Raw genomic sequence first — 23,710 nt, 5'->3', positions numbered from 1 at the left:
GAAAAGATTAGATTATTTTTATCACTCGGAGAAGACTTCCTCACGCCTCGTGTATTAATGATCACATGTACCAAATTAATTCGTAAATAATTTTTTTTAAAAATTATTATTATTTCATTTTTTTTTCTAGTGAATAGTGAAAAATACCATCACCGCAACTAAAAGCTTATATTCAGAATAAGTAAGCCATTCCCTTCTCACTAAGAAATTGTTCTATGTGTTCAGGTCAGTCTACCAAAAGAAGAGAAAAAAATATGGATTATACAAAGAGTCAAGTGCAAAAAATATTAGAAAACAAATAATTGACTATGCAAAATTCAGAAAATAAACTCACAAATTAACCATCTCTTCCAAATGCTTTAAGATTCACTTCCTTATATGGCAAAGAAAAAAGTTCATATTACTCTTTCGATTTTTAATATATAAGGCTTAATTTTAAAAAGTAATAATAAATTTTTACCATTTTCCTAACTTCATACCCAACATAAAAACTTGACGAAAATTGAAAACTACTAAACAATTTGTTGCAGGGTTATCACTTGCCCATCTTAGTTCAAAATTAACCTAATTTAAAAAAAAAATATTGTTCTCTAAATTTCTCGTTGATCAAAATGATATGATAAATAAGACTACTTCTTCTTTTTTGAATAATGGTGAAAAAATGAAAACCTTGACGATGGAGAGTACTCAAAACCAATAAGACTACAATTAACTGGTTAAAGCTCGTAAATCTTTATTACATATTTGAAAATAACTGAATTACTGCTGAACTAAACCTGATTATTCTTATTAGTACAGGTTTAGTTTTGTTATTACAAGAAAAGATTACATATATTTCCTAGCTAGTACAAATGAGCGGAAAGGCGTGGAGTAAGAGCCACCTCGAGAGGAGTGGCTTTGAGGTTGATTATTCCAGTGCCCTCACTCATATCAACAGGTTTCCCTGATGGGGTTTCGATTTCAAATGCATGTAAGAAAGAAGCAAGTGTAAGGTTCAAAATTTGAAGAGCAAAAGTGGCTCCAGGACACATTCTTCTTCCGCTTCCAAATGGTATCAGCTCTGGGTTTTTGCCTTTCACATCAATATTCATACTCAGAAATCTCTCCGGTTCAAACTCTGAAGGATTCGACCACACGCGCGGATCTCTATGAATTCTTGAAATATTAACAATAAGGCGTGTACCTGCTGGAATATGATAGCCACCGACAGAGCAATCTTTAATACATTCGCGTGGTACTGATACTGGCCCTGGAGGATATAACCTTAATGCTTCTTTAACGATAGCTTGGAGATAAACTAAATTCTTCACATCGGAGTCCTGCACTTGTCTATCTTGACCAATATGGGTGTATAATTCTTGTTTGGCTTTCTTTAGGACATTGGGATTATTGAGTATTAAAGATAAAGTCCAAGTCAATGCAGCTCTAACAATGTCTGATGCTGCTAAAATCAGAGACTGTAAAATTTAAAGAACAAAAATAAGAGTTGTGTGTTATGGTAAATAAATCTTTAAAAAAATTTAAATATGAGTGAAGTTGGAATACCAAGCATGTAGCTTTGTTGATAGTGCCAGCGTCTTGAGTGAAAAGCGTATTTTCATCATCCAGGGCGGACATTAAAACATCCATCAAGTCTTCTTCTTCTGGCTTGGCTTTCTTTTGCTTGTGTTCTTGTAACCATCTGTCCATTATCTCGTCCATATCTGTCATGGTTTTTTTCATAGCTTTCTCAACTCCGCCCACATCCAGCCATCTTAGAAATGGAAGTGCATCTGATACTGCAAATTTCCCTGCTAATTCGAAAAAATCCCTGACAGTATTTTGCCATGTATCACTCTCCTCATTACTCTCATCTTCGCCATTTATATACTCCACGTATCGCTTCCCTACAACCATCTTCAGTATCACATTTAAATTTAAATCCCAAAACCAATTCTTCATCTCCACCACAAGTTTACCGGAACTACTTTTATTTTTCATCCATTTCTTGTATAATCCTCCTACGGCTTCCTTTACCTCAGTCTCTCTCACATGTCTTAACAAGTCAAGCCGGTAATTAGAGAGCAGCTTAAGAGTGGATATTTTGCGAATTTGTCGCCAGTACTCTCCATAAGGAGTTGCCCCGATCATGGCATAATTATAACCCATGACATCAAAGAAAAGAGCTTTAGGACGACTGGCAAAAGCTTCATCATTGGTAGAATAGCATTCTTTAGCCATCTCCCAACTACTCACAATCAGAGCTCGATGCACACCGAGCCTGATTGTGAACAATGGTCCGAGCTTGTCAGCAATTTTTCCCAGAGTTATATAAGGTGCTTTTGAGAGACTTAGAAGGGGCAGGTGGCCGACAATAGGCCATCCGCCAGCGGCTTCTGGTGGTAGTCTCTTTTTGTTATTAGCACTCCTCTTTCTTGATATCAGAAAAAAGGAGAAGAGTATAACTGGTGCTAAAATGGAAAGAATGATAATGTCCAAACTTTCACAGAGTGGAGAAAGGAACTCCATTGTTGCTTTCTCAGTTTGGAAGGATAATGTTTGTGGTTAAGCACAACACAGAAGTGGGTAAACATAACACAGAAGTGGGTAATTTATAGAAAAAATAATACAATGGTTAGCTTGCACTAATTTAAAAAATAAATCAGTTATAATGAATAAAAATAAATGCAAGTTGGAATTTAATTCATATGTATCTGATTATATATATCGTATATGTGTGTATATATATATATATATATATATATATATATAGATATATATAAGTAGACACGTGCAGGTTGAAAAGTAGCTCAACGGAGCAAATAGCAATAAACAATAGTACGATATTGATACCAAACTTTTCAACCCTTGATATTTCTTCAAATTTATCTTGATGCATTGCATAATTAACACCGCAAAGTACACACTATATATGAAGTCCAATTCAACTAAGGCTGCGCACGCCAAATAGATAAACAATTATATGAATCCAACCGAGAATTTATATTAAACCGAATCATAATCGGAAAGAGAATTGGTATTAATTATAGAAACTGAAATAACATTGGATCGAATGGAATTTAATTTTTATTTTTGTAATGGATAATTTATCATCTATTATTAATATCCAATATTTAATAATATGATAATATAATACTCATTAAAGTAGAATATTATATTTTAATTTTTTTAAGATAATATTTCTTATTTAATCAACTAATATAAGGTAATAGTTTTAACTAGTGAGGAGCAGAGCTAGAATTTAGAGAGAATGGGAACAAACTTATATAAATTTTAATTAAATAAAAATTGAACAAAGAAGGAGAGGGGAAAGATGGATGAAGGCGTCTTGAAATATTCGTTTGTCAAGGTTTGAACCTTTCATGTTGTTTAAGAAAATTTTAAATTTAAAAAAAAAAAAAAAAAAAAAAAAAAAAAAAAAAGGAACAAACGGGAGGGGGGATTGTCCTCTTACCTAATACATAGCTTAACCCCACTATAGTTTATATTATGTTTTTATAATAAAAATTCAGTTCTTTTTTCAGATTAATAGATGGTCCAACGACACGAAATAATAATGGTGCAAGCTAGATAACAGGTTATCTCTCTCCTCGGTTAACAAAATTGATAAAAATAAGTTGAGAGGATTTAAATTCACCTTGATACCTCTCACTTCTTATATAAATAAAAAAACAAAACATACCAACGGTAATAAAAAAAATCAAATTTATAATAATATTAATTTGCTTTATGTATTCCATTTGTGCATAAATAACTTTTTTTTTTAATAGATAACTGTTGTATTAGAGTAGCTTTTTTGTTCATAAATATTTATCGCTTAAGAACATAAAGAGTAATTAATTTTTTTCAATCTTATCATTATTTATATTATACACAGTAACTATTTCTATAAATTTTATTGACTAATGTATAAATTAGACATGCTCTTATAAGAGAACTCTAGGCTTGAATTCCATAATATGAATGCACATTAAAATATTTTTAACTTCAACTGATTTTAAGCTACGTTACATCTTGGCATATAAAAGTTAATTAAAAAAAAATACTCTTATTCGTTTGTAAAAAAAAAAAAAAAAAAAAAAATTAACCTTATCACATCCATGTTTCTCCTCTTTCAAGGGAAATGAAAATCGAGATTTGCTTCAACAAATTATATCATTGACTTTTAGATGCATGTGGACGACTTTTTAAATTTGAAATGGCTAATTGTTTACGTATAATTTACAATTTTTCGTATTGCTGACAAAATAAGTGCGTGCTATGTCCGGTGAAACTCTAATTTTTTTAAAAATTTGAGAAAAACTTGTCCAGATCCGGTCCATGTCCTTATTTATAGACCAAACTAATGAAATTCAGTATTTTTATTAAAACGGAAGTATTTCTAACCATAGAATTGGAAAAAAAAAAATCAAAACACTGTTTATAAAATCTTCAAATTGATTTGATTGGTCCATAATTTTTGTCTGACACTGTGGACATTCAATATGCCAGAACAGAAATTTTATGCTGTGGAATAGAAAATTGAATCAATAGACTGCACTCAACTATGTCATGTATGTTTTCGTGTAAGGGTGGATATTTGGTCGGTTAGATTAACCATTTGCATTTACTGATTTACCACTTTAGAATTTATTGTTTAGCAATTGATTTACATATTTATCAAATTAAAAATTTACAGATGCAGCCTTATTGTTTATCGATCAAGCTATCGAATTGATTGATAAGATTAGCTTTTTAAAAAATAAAAATAAAACAACGCCAAAATGAAAAATTAAAAATTCTGAATTTTTTGGAACTTTACCAAATAATTTTACCATTCATCAAATTTTATCTAAATAATTTTTCGATCATTTATCATTTTACCAAACTATTTTTATTTCGTTGGGCTCAATAAATCTGTATCTTGTTCCTAGTTAGTCAAGCCATAGTATTGTTGTATGGTTTAAGCGGCTACTAGGTACTCTTAAATGTAATTTTGATGTTTCATTGCATCATTTCCTGTCACGGGGAATGGTTTGAAAAATACAATTCCTTCATTTTTGTGTTGTTAAAAAATATATCTAAGATGAGAAAAGATAAAATGGGTATTATCATTATTTCATAAGGCGCTAAATAGAAAAAATGTAAAAATTAAACGGAAAGACCTAATAGTTTATAAAAACAAAACATAGGAAAAAATATTAATATATTTTCTAAAGCATAAGAACAAACTAGTTATGTTTCTTAAATCCCGTAGTCTATATTATTATTTTCCCTTTAAAGTATTACTTTAGATTTCTAGATAACTAAGGCCTAAGGTTGATGCCTTTAAGAAATAATATTATCAAGTTCAAACCTCAGGCATGCTTTGCAATATTAGTTGTTTAAGTAGTTGTTAGTTGTTCTATTAGCGGTTAGTTGTTAGCTATTAGTTTTTAGTTAGTAGATATTTATATAGCGATTTTAAATTAGAAGTGTTTAGTAAAAATAGTTGTTTAACTTAAAATGACAAAAAAAAAAGGATTTGAGTTATTTAATTAACTGAATTTGGTGAAAAAAAAAAGATATGCGTGATTGTTAAAAAAAAAATTAATTCAATTAGAGTATTTAATATTTCATAAAAACCTTCCTCAATCTGTAATAATTATTATAAAAATTATATTACCGAATGATATAATTAATATAATGACGGAACTATGGGGGCTAGAGGTGGCTCCACCCCTTTAACAAAATTTTTTTTTAAGAATTTGCCCATAAAATATTAAAACTTTTTATTTTACCCTAAAATAGTAAATTTTTTTAATTTCGTCCTCCTTAAATCTTGAATTTTTTTTTTAAATCCCCTAATTTTAATTTCCAGTTCCGTCATATGAATTAATAAATATAGAGTTTGATGTCAAAATGCTGAAAGCTATCTCAAAATTTATTACCCAACATGACCCTCATCCATCTATATTATTGATTATTGAAAAATAACATGTTACTTGTAAAAATTATATAATTTACTTTATAATGTATTTTATAGAATTTTATGATTTTTACGCATGAAAATTTTATAATGTATTTTATAGAATTTTATGATTTTTACGCATGAAAATTTGCTTTAAATAATTTTTGACATGAAAATTAAAAATGTCAATAAATTCAAATTGCCTGAGTCATGAAAAAACTTATTAGGCCCCTGAGAAAAAAAAAATCTTAGGTTTTAAGCATTGGAGCCCAACTCTGTATCAAGTCTAGCCCACTGATTGAAGGCTTAAATTCTTTGTCAAGCCTGGCCCATACTAGCCCCTAATGATAGTTAAGATGTATTTAATTTAAAAATGGAAAAATTACATTACGATCCTATGATTTCCAAAACACAACTAATTTTTCTCTGCCTTTTTAAAATAAACTAATTTGTCTCTGTGTTTTGCTTTCGTTACACTATTAGATCTTTCTGTCTAATTTGTGCATATGTTCTATTAAGTTGACAAGAAAATACAAAGGTCAAATGAGAGATATTAAAATATTATATTAGAAACATTACAGTGCAATACTTATGGTTTGAAAAATAAAATTAGTTCATCCTTGTATTTTTAAAAATAAAAGGGATATTTAAGGTACTTAATGGAAAAAAACAAAAATTGGACGAAAGAACTTTATAGTTTGACTAAGTAAACTATAAGAATATTTTAATATTTTTTCTAAAAGATATTGACAGACTAATTATATTTCGCAAACCATATAAATTGTACTGTTATTTCCCCTTTAAAAACTCATAATTTTCTTGGTTAAACGCTTTGATCGAGTATTCTTTCTTTCTTTCATTTTGTTTTAACACACGTGTTTATATTCAGATTAAGATAATATTCAGATGAAGTTATCGACTTCTCTCATTAAATGTTATCTTATTTTTTAAATATTATTTTTTATTTAGTATTTTGAAAATTGAAACCACATGCTATTTGAATCGATTAAATTAAGATTTAAACCATCAGATTTCATTTAAAATTAATATTCTTAGTATTTTATATTTTAACACTTTTTTTTAGTGTTAAATGAAGCAATATGAATCTAAATGTACTGTTAGATTGCATATACATTTATTATTAGGTTTTGCCTTAGGACTTATATGTTTCAAATTAATCATTCAAAATATGTTTATGCTTCTATAGATCAAATTGAAGTAATATGATTTATTCCTTTGAAAGAAATAATGCATATGTGTGTGTGTATATATATATATATATATTTATTTATTTATTTATTTATTTGTATTTTCCATAAATGGTATGTAAATTCTGTCCATTAGATATTGGATTTCCAATTTCATTGGTGTGGTGTGATTGGGTAAAATTATCGATCACTACCAATATTTATTTGTATTTTCCATAAATGGTATGTAAATTCTGTCCATTAGATATTTGCAACAAATATTCATATATATGTATACATATATATATCGATCACTACCAATATATATATATGTATGTAAATATTTTGAATATTTGTTGCAAATATCTAATGGACAGAATTTACATACCATTTATGGAAAATACAAATAAATATTGGTAGTGATCGATAATTTTATCCAATCACACCACACCAATGAAATTGGAAATCCAACACGTTACACGTAATCAGTGCTAGTAAGCAACCTTTGGATGTGGTGGTGATTAAAGATTCTAAATTTCAATTTTCTGTTTTTTGTCGTTGAAACCAAAACCCCACAGAAAAAAAATCCAAATAATGCCTTAAAAACTTGAAATTGGAATACACGCCAAGGAAGAACTCCAGTCCACGTTCTCAGTTGTTCCATTCCATGTGTAGTTTTTGGACTGCTCACTTGCAACAGAACTAACTTAGTACTAATTCTTTATTCATTATAATAATATAGCTCTTTCACGCCCATATATAAGTACCATAAGTGTAACTCGATTCAATAGCTATCTGATCCTTTATTGGCCTTGTAAGTATTATTTATTTGTTTTATTGTTCCCCATCTGGGTTCTGTTTGGTTTGGGAGAAAATTGAGGAAAGAATTTTTTTTTTTGTTATTTTGTTGACTGGATAAATATTGTAATTCTATTCATTGGTTTTTTACGTTTGCAAATTGAGTTGAATGAATTATTTGGATTGGGTGGGATCGAGAATTTGGAGGATCGATTTATTTTGTTAATATTTTGTTGTTTAGGTTCTGGATTTTGGATAAATTTTGATTTATTTATTTTTTTGTTCTTGAGATGTTTGTTTTATATCACTTGTGATTTCTAGATAAGTGTCTATGGTTTTTTTCAATGTTTCTTGCAAAAGAGTTGTGATTTTGGTTGGCTTCGAAGCTATATTTGGATGAGTTGATATTTCAGATTCATAATTTGGCTTGTTATTTATGTAATTCTTGTCTAAATTAATAATTTATAGGTATCTCTTGCTTGAATGGCGGCAATATTGGCTTCGCAAGGCTGTAATTGTCATGTTGATGTAATGAATCAAGGAAGGGCATTAGAGAATCTTAGTTTCTCCAACTCAATTTCAAATCCATTTGCAAAGTTTGAGAAACAAAGATGCAATCCACAGTTGAGGAATTTGAGGTTTCAAGTGGAAATGCGAGAAACAGAATCACCTGCCTCAAGGTTAGGTGCCAATAGGTATGGGCGAGCAGTTAAAATGGTACCTGCAAGTGAGGTGATGAAGAGAAAAACACCTAATGGTAAAGAAGTAAAGATAGTAAATGGTACAAAACAGGTTGTTAATGGAGCTAGCATAATTAAGAGAGATTCTGGTGCTGCACTTGTTAAGACATCAAAGTATAGGCAGACGGACAAACTTCCACCATTGGAGGAATTAAAGGTTCTGCCCTCGGATGAAGGTTTCAGTTGGGCCAATGAGAATTATAACAACTGGCGAAGGACTATTGATGTTTGGTCCTTCGTTCTTGCTTTTCGTGTCCGTGTTCTATTTGATAATGCAAAATGGGCATATGTGTTAGGCTTCACAGAAGATAAGCAGGTGATTTTTTTATAGTACATTAAGACTGTTACAAGATGTTGCTGTTATGTATGTTTGATTGTGTTTTGACTAAAATTCTGCTCCACTTTGTGCTTTTTTTTTTCTTTTTTTTTTTTTTTTGAGTTGGGTTTCTTTTGTTTAGCTTTTATTTCTCTGTTCTTTCTTATTCAGAAAATACGAAGGAGAAAAACTGCCGCTTGGCTGCGGGAGCAAGTCCTGCAACTAGGTCCAACTTTTATCAAACTTGGACAGTTATCTTCGACAAGGTCAGACCTATTTCCGCGAGAGTTTGTGGATGAGCTTGCCAAGTTGCAGGTATTTCTTGATCTCAGTTTGCATTGTCTGAATGAGCTTTGGTATCTCATGTTGTAAGCATTTTTCCTATGTGAATATCGCAGTTCCAAACTTTCAATCTTTGTTACTTGTGGCGTTGTTTTGTGAATATGATTCTCATATTACATATTCCAGGATAGGGTCCCTGCCTTCTCACCAGAGAAGGCAAGAAGCTTCATTGAGAGTGAACTGGGAGCTCCTATTGATGTGCTGTTCAAGGAGTTTGAGGACCAGCCAATTGCTGCAGCTAGTCTTGGTCAGGTGTTTGATTTATGTTTAGTTGGTGGTAGAATCTTGGTGAAAATTTGAATTCACTGTGAAAGTCTCTTCATTTTAATTATAATTTCGTTTGCTCAAAAAATGTAATGCTATCATAATATTTTTCATATGTTAAAAGAAGTCCTAAAATGAAAGGATGTCCCTAAAATACATGAGGCTCTCTCGCTATACTTTTAATGAAAATATGGGAATCATTATGTAGGAAATCTTTTATTTGGAGGATGCCGTTTGCTCTCTAGCTAAGTATGCAGAACACCTATGTTTTCTTACTTACTCATACTTATTAAAGTTTTTTCCCCCCATAATTTTGGTGCTCTTAAAGATTTACTAAGGAAGTGGTTAGGACAATTGGAATTTTTTATTTTGATTGATTTTGTTTATCAAAACTAAGTCAATTTTTGCTGATAGGAATTACTATTTTGTCTAGGTGCACCGAGCTATCCTGCATAATGGAGAGAAAGTAGTTGTAAAAGTTCAAAGGCCTGGTCTCAAGAATCTTTTTGACATTGATCTACGTGAGTGACTGAGTATTATATATCTTTTACCATTGTGACCTTACTGACCTATTACTTTCTTATAGTGAAATATCGCAAGATAATTCTTATATGCTAAAAGAAAATGTAATGTTATGTGGTTTCTCCATGGAATGTAAGTTTACCTGTCGAAATCAGTGGTTTTGATTCTTTAATTTTCTGCTTGTTCCATTCAGGTAATTTAAAGCTAGTTGCTGAATATTTTCAGAGAAGTGAAACATTTGGTGGTCCAACTAGAGATTGGCTTGGTATATATGAAGAATGTGCTAAGTGAGTTACAAAAATATGTTGGTTGTCACATTACATTTAGAAAATCATAATTATGAACTTTTTGATGTTAACAAATAATACATTTCTATGTGCTCGTGCAATTGTGCCAGACATTTTATGTTTATGTTGAAAGCCAACATGCAACTGGTTTTCTCTTTATATTACCCATCAATCTGGATTTTGAGTTTTGAGCTTCATTAAATAGTGAAGCATGGAAGTTTTATTTTTGTATGTTTATATGATGGATATTATATTTCTCTCTATTCATTCCAGCAATTGTGTCGATTTCAGGATTTTGTATCAAGAGATTGATTATATTAATGAAGGAAAAAATGCTGACAGATTCCGCCGAGATTTTCGGAATGTGAAGTGGATCCGAGTACCTGTATGTTTTCTGCTACTAGCCTCTCGAAATAAATTTTTTCCCCTGGCAATTCATTACCTGCAATCATGAAATATTTATCTGTTAGTGAATATGACCAATGCTTACTCAAAAATATATTGTCCCTTTGTAGCTGGTATTTTGGGATTATACAGCGAGAAAAGTGCTGACTTTGGAGTATGTACCAGGTTTCTATTTAAACTAATGTGTTTCTTTAATTTATAGATGAATCCGCCAAATTATAGAATAATAAATTCTACATTTAAGACTTTCAGCAGCAGTTTTCAGATTATAATATCGGGCATTACATTATTAACTCTTATATGCAGGAGTTAAGATAAATCGGGTAGATATACTGGATTCACGCAGATATAATCGCTCTCGAATTTCATCACGAGCAATTGAAGCCTACTTGATTCAGGTATATAATCAAATATATAATCATCATGCTGATTGCTGTAAAATATATAATCTCAGTGATTACCCCTTTGAACCTCTTTTCTTTGTGTTGTCATATGATAGTATTTCTCATACTGAATACTTTATAACTGTTGCTAATATTTATAAAATAATTCAGATTTTGAAAACTGGCTTCTTTCATGCGGACCCTCATCCTGGAAATCTTGCTGTTGATGTGGATGAAGCACTCATCTATTATGACTTTGGCATGATGGGAGAGATAAAGTCTTTTACTCGTGAGAGGTTGCTTGAACTTTTCTATGCAGTTTATGAGAAAGATGCAAAAAAGGTTCATGTTCCATCTCATGATACTCTTACTCTGGGATTTTGCTGACTGACTCTTTTTTGATTTATAGAATGGGGAAAAAATAGCAAATTTTCAGAAATACTGGTTACTTCTTTTCTTTCTATGTATGACTTTGATATTTTATATGATATACATATATAAACACGTGGGTCATTAACATCCTGTGACCATGTTTTGTTTCTGAACCTATACTCCATTGCTTATATATTACTTACAACTGTTAGTTGTATCCTTAATATGTGAATTTAATGGACATTTTGACAAAAGTGAGTAGCAGGTGGACGTACTTGAGTTGTAGCATGTCAATGAATTGATATTAGTTGGTTGCTGGAAAATGTTGTTTCCAGAGTCTTGATTCATGGTGTATGGATCCTAGGGAAAAAAAAAAAAAAAATCAAATGCTGCTAATGGCAGTGCATGCTTAGTTTACTACTGAAAGTCCAAAGTCATTTTAAAAAAAAATCAAAACCAATGTAGAATGATCAAACAGTCAATAATAAAATGGTCACTGTTCTGTTTATGTAACACCGAAATCGTTGAGTAACAGAATTCATCATTAGAGGATCTTTGATGCGTCAACTTTTCTTGTCCTTGCTCTATTGGTTGAACTGACAAGCATATGCCATGCAGGTTATGCAAAGCCTCATAGATCTTGAAGCACTTCAGCCCACTGGAGATTTATCATCAGTAGGTTTCTTCCCTAAAAATCAGTATTTGAGGAAAATGATTGCATAGTGTCATGTAAATGAATTTTTTGAAACACGTGTATGATTAAGTGCTTTTACTTCGGTATTTTCCTAGGTAAGGAGATCTGTACAATTCTTCTTGGACAATTTATTGAGCCAGACACCTGATCAGCAGCAGACTTTGGCTGCCATTGGAGAGGTATGCACCAAGAAAGCCTGAAAATTATTTAGTGGTTATATAAGAATGTTAATGATAACCCTTGTGTATGGTCCTTTCTGCAATGTTTTGTTGGAGAATTTAAATCTAGGGAGGACGAAAATGTATTTCTTCACATTTTTTTTTTGAAAGAAGGGTCTGAATTTTTTAGTATGAAGAATAAAACTAGAAAATACCAAAAGTCTAATAATATCCTTGCACATTGGTTTTATTGGGCCCAGGAGAATGGAAGATCGCTTCTCTTTTTTCTTGAGTGCTTGTCCATCAAAACAGAGGAAATGTCACTTCATTATCCCATTTCACTTCCCCAATTTCCTTTCTTCCATCCTTCCTCTAGAACAACATTGTGATTACACTAGTGCAATTTCAATAAATGCATAACTTTACAAGTCATTTTCAATTAGATTGACAGAAATCATTAAATTCCATTTGATTTATGTTGCATGATCTTTTGTTTAATTTCTTATCTAGATGAATCATAATATGGTTACTTATTTCTGTTGTTGATGAACCGAGATTTTTATTTTCTGTCCTTTTTTATGCAGGATTTATTTGCCATAGCTCAGGATCAACCATTTCGCTTTCCATCAACCTTTACATTTGTTATAAGAGCATTTTCAACGCTTGAAGGTACTATTTCTCTCTCCTCTATCCTCTCTCTATAGAAAAATGAGGAAAAGAAATAGTAAATGCCAAATTATACATAAAAATTCTTAGATGTTAGCCAATTTCAAGTGCAGCCCGATTTATGTAAATAAATACATTACAGAAATCTTCTTATCAAAATTTTTGTAGATTCTTGTACTTTTGCAAGCCTTAGAAATCATAAATTATATCCATATGACTTTCTTTTTCTTAATATTTTGCCTCCTTACAGGTATCGGCTACATTCTTGATCCAGATTTTTCCTTTGTGAAGATTGCTGCCCCGTATGCACAGGTTTCATATGTTTTCCTTATCTACTTCGACTATGAAAAGGTTTTCTTGTTTGCTTGGTCCAATTTATTAATGTTTTACACCACTTGCAGGAACTTTTGGATCTAAGGAACAAGCAGCGTACAGGAACACAACTAGTTGAAGAAATAAGGAGACAAGCTAATGATGTATTGCCTTTTAGTCATATTCGTATTATAGCTTCATTTCCCTCTTGACTATAGTTGGAGGAAAAAAAACTCTCTTAAATGCAATGGAATATACGTGATTCATCTATGGAGAACATGCATTTAATGTTGTTTCAGGCTAGAAGTTCTACTATATCCATGCCATCCCGAGTTCAACGAATAGAAGAGTTTGTGAAACAGCTTGAAGCAGGAGAATTAAAACTTCGAGTTCGGGTGCTTGAGGTAATTTTCCTTTAATATTGAAAGAGGATATATTTTTCAAATCTCTCAAAATCTTGTATTTTTCATTGATGGTAGTAATAGGGTCCAAAACTAATAATTTTGGAGTAGGGACCAAAGTTTATATGAGACAAACCCTTGTGATCAACCCTGAAAATAAAGAAAAAAACCATAGATATATAGTTCAGCTTAATTTGTGTTTATTTTTAATTTGGTCCTTTTTTTTGACATACCATTGAACTGCCATTCTCTCAGTCAGAAAGAGCAGCTAGGAAAGCAACAGTACTACAAATGGCTACTATGTATACAGTCTTGGGGGGTACCCTACTAAATCTTGGGGTAACCTTCAGCAGTCAAGGCAGTCAAGTTTTTGCAAATGGGTCTTTCATTGGTGCAGGTAAGCTGCTGCTGCTGCTGCTGCTTCTTTTTTTCATTTTTGCATTCAAAACTTCAGAATAAGCTTCAAATTATCCAGCAACTCTTGTTTCTTAGACTAAAATTTTTGAAAACACAGGAGTTTTCTTGACGCTGTTGCTCAGATCGATGCAAAGGGTGAAAAAGCTTGATAAATTTGAGAAGATGATATGATTTTTCTGAACCAAGTCAGTCAAAATCTGTCTGGAATACATAATAGAAATCTTCAATTTGTAGACATTTCAATTGTATAAATTTCAAGCAAAACAATTCTTTTGCATGCATATATACAAGATATGCATGCTGTTCATTGTATCTGCAACAAAGTTAAAAAGAAAATCCTTATCCTTACCTACTGTAAGAATTTGGTTCACTTATACCAGAAACAGCTTTGCTTTTTCATTTTTTCGAAGGCCAATTGATAGACAAGATAATCAAGTAAAGGGTTAGTTAACTATTTAGTCCCTCAAATCATTGAGTTGTCCCTGAAGTTTAGTTGTGTTAAACTATTTAGTTATTCTATACAGAAATTCTGTTTTTGCTGTTAAATTCCTTATAATATTTGATTATTTAATCCATGTTTATTACATTATTGTTTAGGCTAAATGACCAAAAATGACTGAACATTATTATTTAGTTTCTTCACATTTAATAAAACGCTCTTTTTTTTCAAAAAAAAAAAAAAAAAAAAAAAAAAAAAAGCCCTGAACCTTTGATTGTTTTTGTAATTTTAGCCGATTTTTTTAATTTTGAGAATTATAACAGTGAACTTACTTTTGCATTGCAATTATAGCCATGTTAGTTGTTGACATTGTTGTTATTAGGTTTTACATTTTGACACAGTTAGCGCTGCATTGCTATGCCACGTCAGTAAAAACAATAAGTAATAATTAAAAAAGTCTGTACTTTAATCGTTTTATTTCAATTTACCCTTTTTTGTTTTTTTTTGGACGCGGCCTAGTGATGTATCAATATGTGGATCCCTCTTACGGCAACCTTAAATAACTTTGTAATGAACACAGGATGAAGGCTATAATTGGAATAAAAAAGTAAGTTCACTGCTATAATTGCAACTGAAAAATGATACTTTTTGAGAAAAAAAAAAAAAAAAAACTAAAAGTAAACTTTAGTCATAAATTAATAATTTTAATAATAAGAATGTAACGGTAATTTTCACAAGTGGTGTAAAAGATTAAATTATCCCTAAGTAAGGATTTTATAATTTAGTTTTACTATCAAAATTAGGCTAAAAAAACTCTGTTATTTGGTCAATATGCAAATATAATTCAGTCAAACAGGAAATAATTAATTATTAAATCCAAAATTAAGTGATCTGTTTCAACATAAAAAAAAAAAAATCAATATTGAAAATCTAATCATCATTTGTGAAACTAAACCTAAATTTGAACGTGTACTAGTTAAGTTCTGATACCACCAATTTTTCTATTAGGTAAGCATCAATTGTCATTTACTTTTGATTTTTTATTTTTGTGCGTGATAATACTACTGCCGGAGTCAAAAGGATATTGTTTCTTTAGACAGTGGATAATTGCCAAATGGAAAATACACACGCAGGTATAATTATTTAAAAGAACTGCGTGATTTATTATTATTTTGGATCTCTTCGATAAAATTATTTATTTTAATAGTTATTTTAATAAAAATAATATTTTGAGCCAATTAGATGTGTTTGATTGGTTTTTTTATTCACATGAGTAATGAGAGGTCTCAAGTTTGAATTTTTTCTTTACTATAAGTGTTTTTATCAATTTGATGAATTCAATAGAGAATTACCCCTACTGTGTAATCCACAGTGTTTGTCTAGTCGGCCTCCCAATGATTAAAAAAAAAAGTAATATTTTTACTTTATTTAAAACATAAAAGATGTTTCAAACAAACATGGCCTTTTATTTTATTTTTTTTTTTCTCGAGTAAGAAGACTTTGATATTTTTATTTGTATTCAATCACCTCATTGGATTGAATATCTCAGTTCGTGCATAAACCATGAAGAGATTGAATCACAAGACAAGATTTTTTTTATATGGTTGAAAATGAAAATTGAGGATCATTAATTAGTAATGGATCCTACAATTATGTTCTTGTCAATATTTTATTAAAATGGAAACTTATTTCTAAGTCACGGATGCTAGTCATAGGAGGTTATTATTCAATGAACATTATGTTCAAATAGGAATTATACGTACTAGCATGTGTGGGTTTAATATATATTTAATTAAGTTTTTTTAAATTATAATTCATAATGTTATTCTGATAACTTCATTTTTAATATTAAAAAAAAAATAAGTTTGGCAGGTAAAGGAATTAAGGCAGGAATTTGGCGGTTGAGTAATTAATGTTGCATATTAATAAATGTTAGGCTCTGAAATAAGACGCCTAAGATGATTTCATTATGTACTTTATAGATTTCATGTAGTTTATTATAATAGTGATATATTTACGGTGAAAGATGGTAAATGAAAAATAGGTAAAAAAGTTGTGATTTTTGTAATAAAATTATTTTATAATAATAAAAAAGAGGAAATAGAAATATAGAATGAAGAAAATATAATTCATCATGTGAAAACATATTAAAGATTGAACTAAACAGAATCATAGTAAAATAGTATATAATAAATTTAAAGACAGGCATTAACATTTGTTATCATTTTGATAATTAGGTTTTCATAATACATAATTTAACCTCTAAACTTTGATAATAATAATAAAAAATTTTGTTAGCACCCTAAATTCGACTCTGTGATACTTCACTTTTTATAATAATTTCACGTATCCTTATATTAAAAACAATAATATTTAAGATTTTGTGGTCTTATATGTAAAATATTGATTTGACATGTAAATAATATAACGTTTGGAACAATAATTTTATATTTTTAATTTTTTAATAAATATTTAATTGATCTAATTTTACAAATTAAGATATTTAACAGGTCAAACAAAATATTTACTAGATCTAATTTTATAAATAGCATCATAATGCAACCGCAGCCCTTAAACTTTTTTCTTTCTTTTACATTTTTACGGAGAAATAGTCCCACCACGTTTAGGTTGTCTAAGAACATTGTTCAATGGCTCCTCACTCGTTATTTCTTTCTTTTTTTTTTTTTTTTAACTAATTAAAAAGATTACCTGTTCTTATACATAATAACAATTTAAAGGAGGCATGTTCGTGGCTTCAATTCAAATTAAATTTAAGATAACTTAAATCATTACACTCTATTTCTATCTAGTTCTAGTCGTTTTCAACTATTTCTCAACCAACTTATCGATTTCAACCATAAATGATTAGAAATATATCACTTTTTTTTTTCTATAAATCCATTTTAAATTTAATATAAGAAAAAAAGTCAATTATTCGCTGATTATAACCGATTAGAAATATAGTTTTTTTTTTTTTTTTTTGAAAGAGAGGAAATATCATATATTATCTCAAGGAAAAATAATCCATCAAACAGTCAGGCACTGAGTTCCAAACATGAACACGAGTAAAACGATAGGACGCTCTAGCTAGACAATGAGCACCTATATTATCGTGTCTTCTAATCCAACGAACTTTGACTAGTGGAATGGAGGCTAATAACAAAATACAATCAGAAATAACAATACCCAACTCACTCATATCTCTAGTCTTAGAAAAAAGAGCATGAAAAATACTTTGAGAATCTATGAGGATAGTACCCGCACTCTGAATATGCCGAGTTATAAACTGTAAGGTGAAACGCAGAGCCAAACCTTCTGCCATAAGTGGAGAGGGTTGACCTTCATAGAAGCTGGAAAGAGCACGCAAAAAATGTCCTTCATTGTCTTCAAAAACAGCTCCTAGACCCGCCGATCGTATATTAGAAAAAATAGCTGCATCCACATGGCAAGTCCACTCTCCCAGATCGGTAATAGCAGGTGTTACGTGCAAAATTTGTACCTGGGGTATTTGCGGCTTCACCAAGGCATTCTTGAAGTCTTGAAAAAGAATAGAAGCAGTAGCACTAACATTCAAGGGAGTCCAATTCATGTGTTGCCAAAGAAATTTATTCCGAGCATCCCACACACTCCATGCGACATAAGAGATAAAAGCTAACTTTTCGTTATTGTTTTGCTTCAAGACCTGCAAATAAAGAGATTTAAAAGAAAGGTTAGTAAAAGCTTCCTCCACCCTACACTCCCTCCAAACCTCCAACACCTTTGTGCACAATAATAATGCATGATTAATATCCTCCTCCAAATCACAATAAGGGCATGTAGTGTCCACATTCACACCCCGACTGCTCAATCTCCGTCGAGTAGGCAATAAGTTACGCAAGGTTCTCCAAATGAAATCTCTAACTTTTGGGGCAACATTCAACTTCCAGATACTCCCCCACCCCTCACCTTCAATGCTCTCACCACCCCTTCCCAACACCCTCAAGGCAAGATAATAACAAGATTTAACACTAAAATTACCCTTCTTATCGTAATGCCAAATCAGCTCATCCTCCAAATCTCTTACACTAAGGGGAATGTCAAGAATAGTGTGGATATCCCGCAGAGAAAAAAGATTAATAATCTTTGCCACATCCCATTGCCTCTCCCCCTCCACCAAAAGATCTTTCACCAGGAGATTATTATCAATAAAGAGACTATCATCCTCCACATAAAAAGCTCCATCAATGGGTAACCAAGGGTCCTTCACAACAGAAATACGCCTACCATTGCCTACCCTCCACCTAACTCCATGTTTCAAGACCATGTTAGAAGACATTATACCCCTCCAAACAAAACTAGGGTGATGACCCGTTTTTGCATCAAGCAACCTCCCATCACGGAAATATTTAGATTTGAAGACTCTATAAAGGAGAGTATTAGGCGAAGTCAGAAGACGCCACCCCTGTTTCGCTAACATAGCCATATTGAAACAATGAAGATCCCTAAAACCCATGCCCCCATCCTTTTTACTCCCACACATTCTATTCCAAGCTAACCAATGGAGTTTCTTCTCACAGCCCTTCGAACCCCACCAAAAACTATTCATCATTTTTTCCAACTCATCACAAAGGCATAGAGGCAATTCAAAGACACTCATGCAATAAGCCGGCAATGCTTGAATCACGGACTTAATAAGAATCTCTCGCCCTGCTTTGGAAAGAAATCTGTTAGACCAGCTATTTATATGCTTCCACATTCTGTCTTTGAGAAAACCAAGAACTTGTCTTTTATTCCTGCCAATCAGAGAAGGTAGCCCCAGGTAAGAACCACCCTCAAAGGGGTTAAACACGCCCAGAATTTGGCTGATGTCGGCTTTCACAGTCATGCTAGTATTCGGACTGAACGTAATGCCAGACTTCTGAAAATTAATCGATTGACCAGAAGCTCTCTCATAAGTAGCCAAGATCCCTTTAACAGTAGTGGCTTCAGTATTGGATGCTTTGAAGAAGAAAAGTGAGTCATCTGCAAAAAATAAATGAGAGATTTTGGGACACCCTCGACCAGCTTTACCACCATGAATCTTACCACACCTTTCCGCTTCTGAGAAGAGAAGTGACAAGCCTTCTGCACATACCAAAAATAAGTAGGGCGATATAGGATCCCCTTGCCGTAAACCTCGTCCGGGTACAATAGATCCAACAGTATTCCCATTAACAATAACTGAATATTTTACAGAAGTCATACACATCTTCATCCAATTTACCCACATAGCACAGAACCCCATTTTCTCAAGCATGGCACAAACATACGCCCAACAAACTTTGTCATATGCTTTACTGATGTCAATTTTCAGTGCACAATTTCCACATCTACTTTTACTTGGCTTTTTAAGATGATGCATCATTTCAAAGGAGATTAAAATATTATCAGTGATGAGCCGGCCAGGTATAAAAGCAGACTGATAGCAAGAGATAATATTTGGTAACACAAATTTTAATCGGTTCGCTAGGATTTTAGACACAATCTTGTAGAGCACGTTACACAATGAAATAGGTCTAAAATCAGTTACCAATTCTGGTCTATCTTTCTTAGGGATCAAAACAATTAAGGTATCATTTAGAGAGTCCGGGAAAATACCTTGTTGTAGCCAATGGTTACAGGCAGTTACCACATCCCCACCAATTAAAGGCCAAAATTTCTGATAGAAAGCAGGGTTCAAACCATCCGGGCCGGGTGCTTTATCAGGACCCATTTGAAAAACTGCTGCTTTTGCTTCGTCAAGTGAGATGGGAGCTGTCAACATGCAGTTATCATCATCACTGATTGTACTGCGAACCAATCTCAAAAGGGGTTGAAAATTCGTGTCATTATGCGCAAAGAGATGAGTGAAATAGTCAACAAACAACTGCTGCTTCTCACCTTCCTTTTCAATCCACTGCCCCGCAGCGTTTTGTAGATTATTAATAGAATTCCTGCGTGTTCTTGCGTTGATTTTAGCATGAAAATATTTACTGTTTCTATCACCATGCTGCAGCCAGAATTGTTTACTGAGTTGTCTACGTCTAGCATCCTCCTGCGCTAGAATATTGCCCCACTCTCTAATTAAACCTGTGGTATCGGCAAAAGGATCAATCTCTCGAGCAAAATCTATAGCACGCTTCAAGCTGTTCTTTTTCTTCCAAAATCTCGAATTCCTGTCCATACCCCAACTGTGCAGTGCGGCTATACAAGATTTTTTACGGAGCATTATATCAGACCCCATGGAGGAGGACCAACTGTCTCGAACTATCCCAACCAGATCTTCATCATGAAGCCAAGCATTATCAAAACGAAACCTCCTCTCCTTCCTACAAGGTACCGCACCCTCAACCGTCGAAACTAACAATGGGTCATGGTCCGATGTTGGTGAAACCAATGTAGTCGTAGAAGCTTCCTGGAATAAACAGGACCAGCAATTATTAGCCATAGCCCGGTCAAGTTTCTCACGGGTGATAATTCGGCCAAATCTTTTTAATAACCAAGTAAATTTATAGCCTTTAGCAGGAATATCACATAAATCACTCTCCACTGCCGCCTCCTTAAAACCATTCAACAAGTATCTAGGATATTGGTTTCCACCAATCTTCTCTGAATCAGTCAATAGATTATTAAAATCCCCAACACACAACCAAGGACCAATATGTCTACGGGATAAAGTTCTAATCAAGTCCCAAGACTCCTGCCTTCTACATCTTTCTGGAAACCCATAAAAACCAGTTAGGCGCCAAGAAATACCAGAAGAAAGAACCATAGCATCAATAAAATTATTTGAGTAACAAGATATGGAAACATCAACTTCACTCTTCCAAAACAAACCAAGACCACCACTTCTCCCAATACAATCCACAGAAAAGCAAGAATCAAAACGCAACAAAGAACAAAGGTCATCAAGCTTCATTTTATGAACTAAAGTTTCACAAAGGAACAAAATAACAGGGCGGTAAATTGCAACAAAATCACATAGAGCTTGTACTGTCCGAGGGTTGCCAAGTCCTCGACAGTTCCACGAGAGGAGCTTCATTTCTTCCGGCCATCCTGCTTCACAGGATCGACCGATGTATATTTCTCCGACTGATTGATGGTCGAAGTGGTACCAGATGCAGAATCATTTGGATTAGAAACTACAGCGGTGCTATGAGTTGTAGGAAAAAGTCGTTGTCGTTTTTTAGTCTCATCACTGATACATAAAGCCACATCTTCAACTCCGCCCTCTTCAAAAAAATCAGCTTCCATTTTATCGGAGTTATTGCCTTCGTCAAGATTTGAAGATGTACCATAAAAGGAGTTACGAAAATTTCTCACCACAGTGTTATCTCCTTCCAAAACGGGTGTTGAGTTACTAAGTGTCCAATTTGCTGAAATGTCAGCGACACCAAAGGATTGGATCCAGGAACTCTGTCGTCTCGCTCCACGCCGCACCGGAGCACGAATACTATCATCCCAGGCCAAAATCAGTTCCTCTCTTGGTTTAGATAACCGAAGATCACAGAATGACTCTGTATGACCAATGCGGCCACAGAGAAAGCAAATCGTGAAAACCTTCTCATATTGAAAACGAACATAAGAAACCTCTCCAGACAGAGCAATTAATTTCTTTTTACGTTTGAGAGGCTTCCTAATATCCAGTTTCACTTTGATGCGAAGGTATTCAAAAACAACCTCCATAGATGTCTTAAAATCATATTCCAGATAAGATCCGAGGAAATCACCCAATGCTCTAGCTGTTCCTTCACCCACAATTCCCTTCGGAACATCTCTAATTTGGACCCAAATGTCAGCAAACAATAAAGGGATCTCCAATGGGTTTTCACCACTTTGGATCTGTTGCCAAACGAGAAGATGTTTATTAAAGAACCAAGGACCACCGGAGATAGCCCTGTCCATATCAATCACATTGTAAAAACGGAAGATAAAACGTTTGGCTCCCACTTCCTGAATATCCATTCCGCCTAAAGGATGCCAGAGATCTGCTAGCGTGTGTTTCATAGCCTCAAAGTTGACTCTGCTATAAGTGAGAAACATACCAACCAAACAGAAATTATACGGGTCAACTGGAGGGTGATGAGTTGGAGTAGGAAGGGAAAGCCCAGTCTCCTCCTCCTCAGCGATAGAAAGGTGAGCAAAATTATCTTCCATGGCTGAAAACGGGAACAAAGTCAGGCAAGAGGAAAGAGTGATGGTTTCGCTGGGTTGATGGAATAAACAAGATGTGGAAAAGATGGAAGATGGTGATGGTTTCATTGCGACAAAGAACAAGACGTGCACATAGTGGACAGTATCCAAGGCTTGTGAGTGGAAGACAAAGATTCAATGTTTCAAGGCGTGCACATGGCAGACAAGACGTGCACATGGCAGAGAGAAATATCACGGCAATAATTTAATAACATATACATATACGATATGAAAACGGATTCATATTTAAATTCCTTTTCTTAATATTAAAAAATAAAAAGTCAAGTCTGGATTTCTCAATTCAGGCTAAGTTGGAATCGATTAAAATCTAAATTTGATTTTCTATCTGTAATCTATAATATATGTAAAAGTAGAATTGATGAGAAATAATGAGATCGCCGATATTGTCTTTGTGAAATTTAAGATATCTTAAAATAATGTTAGTTTTAACCAATTAAAAAATTTAATCTAAATATATATGTAATATTTCTATAATTTGAATTAATTTTTTTTTATTTTTTTTAATAGATAAATATATATAGATAAGTAACCATTTCAAAATTTCAAATTTTTTACTATTATCATTTTATTGTGCCTAATTATATTTCATTATATTATTATGTAAATTATTAATAACAATTTAATAATTTTTAATAATTTATTATTATAATTTACAATTTAGCTTCAACATTATTATTTTAAATAATATATGTAAATGGATCATTTGAAAATTTTTATATTTTTTTGAATTCATTTTAAATAAATACATCTAGATGATTCAACTTTGATTTAAAAAGGGTATGGTTAAATTTCTTTAATTACAAAGTACACTCTAATTTGGTTAGCCAAAAAATATAAGATAAAATATTATTATTTTTAAACATCCCG

General features: G+C 32.3%; 2 protein-coding genes across 3 annotated transcripts; one reads left to right on the top strand and one right to left on the bottom strand.

Annotated features, from left to right (window-relative positions):
* Window positions 1–708: 708 nt before the first annotated feature.
* LOC105641532 (cytochrome P450 CYP82D47) lies at window positions 709–2,572 on the bottom strand. Its single transcript, XM_012226112.4, has 2 exons — window positions 1,546–2,572; window positions 709–1,457 (listed from the first exon to the last, which is right to left on the bottom strand). Exons 1-2 carry the CDS (start codon window positions 2,506–2,508, stop codon window positions 843–845), a joined length of 1,578 nt encoding a protein of 525 aa, XP_012081502.1. The 5' UTR covers window positions 2,509–2,572; the 3' UTR covers window positions 709–842.
* Window positions 2,573–7,668: 5,096 nt separating this feature from the next.
* Window positions 7,669–14,592, top strand: LOC149497392 (Protein kinase superfamily protein). 2 transcript variants are annotated; one of them, XM_089719621.1, is made up of 18 exons: window positions 7,669–7,930; window positions 8,383–8,970; window positions 9,142–9,285; window positions 9,439–9,564; window positions 10,010–10,097; window positions 10,292–10,385; window positions 10,677–10,770; window positions 10,901–10,955; window positions 11,097–11,188; window positions 11,345–11,515; window positions 12,164–12,220; window positions 12,335–12,418; window positions 12,982–13,066; window positions 13,314–13,375; window positions 13,465–13,539; window positions 13,675–13,779; window positions 14,032–14,173; window positions 14,291–14,592. In XM_089719621.1, exons 2-18 carry the CDS (start codon window positions 8,398–8,400, stop codon window positions 14,362–14,364), a joined length of 2,121 nt encoding a protein of 706 aa, XP_089575747.1. In that variant the 5' UTR covers window positions 7,669–7,930; window positions 8,383–8,397; the 3' UTR covers window positions 14,365–14,592. The 2 variants fall into 2 exon arrangements, with proteins under 2 accessions (XP_089575747.1, XP_089575748.1); XM_089719622.1 differs by having other exon boundaries at window positions 7,677–7,826.
* Window positions 14,593–23,710: the final 9,118 nt, after the last annotated feature.

This window comes from Jatropha curcas, chromosome 3 (genome assembly GCF_041381405.1).
Source record: "Jatropha curcas cultivar XTBG-Jc1 chromosome 3, XTBG_Jcur_1.0, whole genome shotgun sequence".
In the NCBI taxonomy this organism is placed as follows: domain Eukaryota; kingdom Viridiplantae; phylum Streptophyta; class Magnoliopsida; order Malpighiales; family Euphorbiaceae; genus Jatropha; species Jatropha curcas.
The sequence above is the reverse complement of the archived record's forward strand: the minus strand, read 5'-3'. Positions and strand labels throughout refer to the sequence as shown.

Excerpts from the sequence above, each read along its gene's own strand:
- LOC105641532 (XM_012226112.4), bottom strand. The coding sequence starts at position 2,508 with ATGGAGTTCCTTTCTCCACTCTGTGAAAGTTTGGACATTATCATTCTT. Across the intron at positions 1,458-1,545 it reads TCAACAAAGCTACATGCTTG|TCTCTGATTTTAGCAGCATC; the intron begins GTATTCCAACTT and ends TAAATTTTACAG.
- LOC149497392 (XM_089719621.1), top strand. The coding sequence starts at position 8,398 with ATGGCGGCAATATTGGCTTCGCAAGGCTGTAATTGTCATGTTGATGTA. Across the intron at positions 9,286-9,438 it reads ATGAGCTTGCCAAGTTGCAG|GATAGGGTCCCTGCCTTCTC; the intron begins GTATTTCTTGAT and ends TACATATTCCAG. Across the intron at positions 11,516-12,163 it reads ATGAGAAAGATGCAAAAAAG|GTTATGCAAAGCCTCATAGA; the intron begins GTTCATGTTCCA and ends TATGCCATGCAG.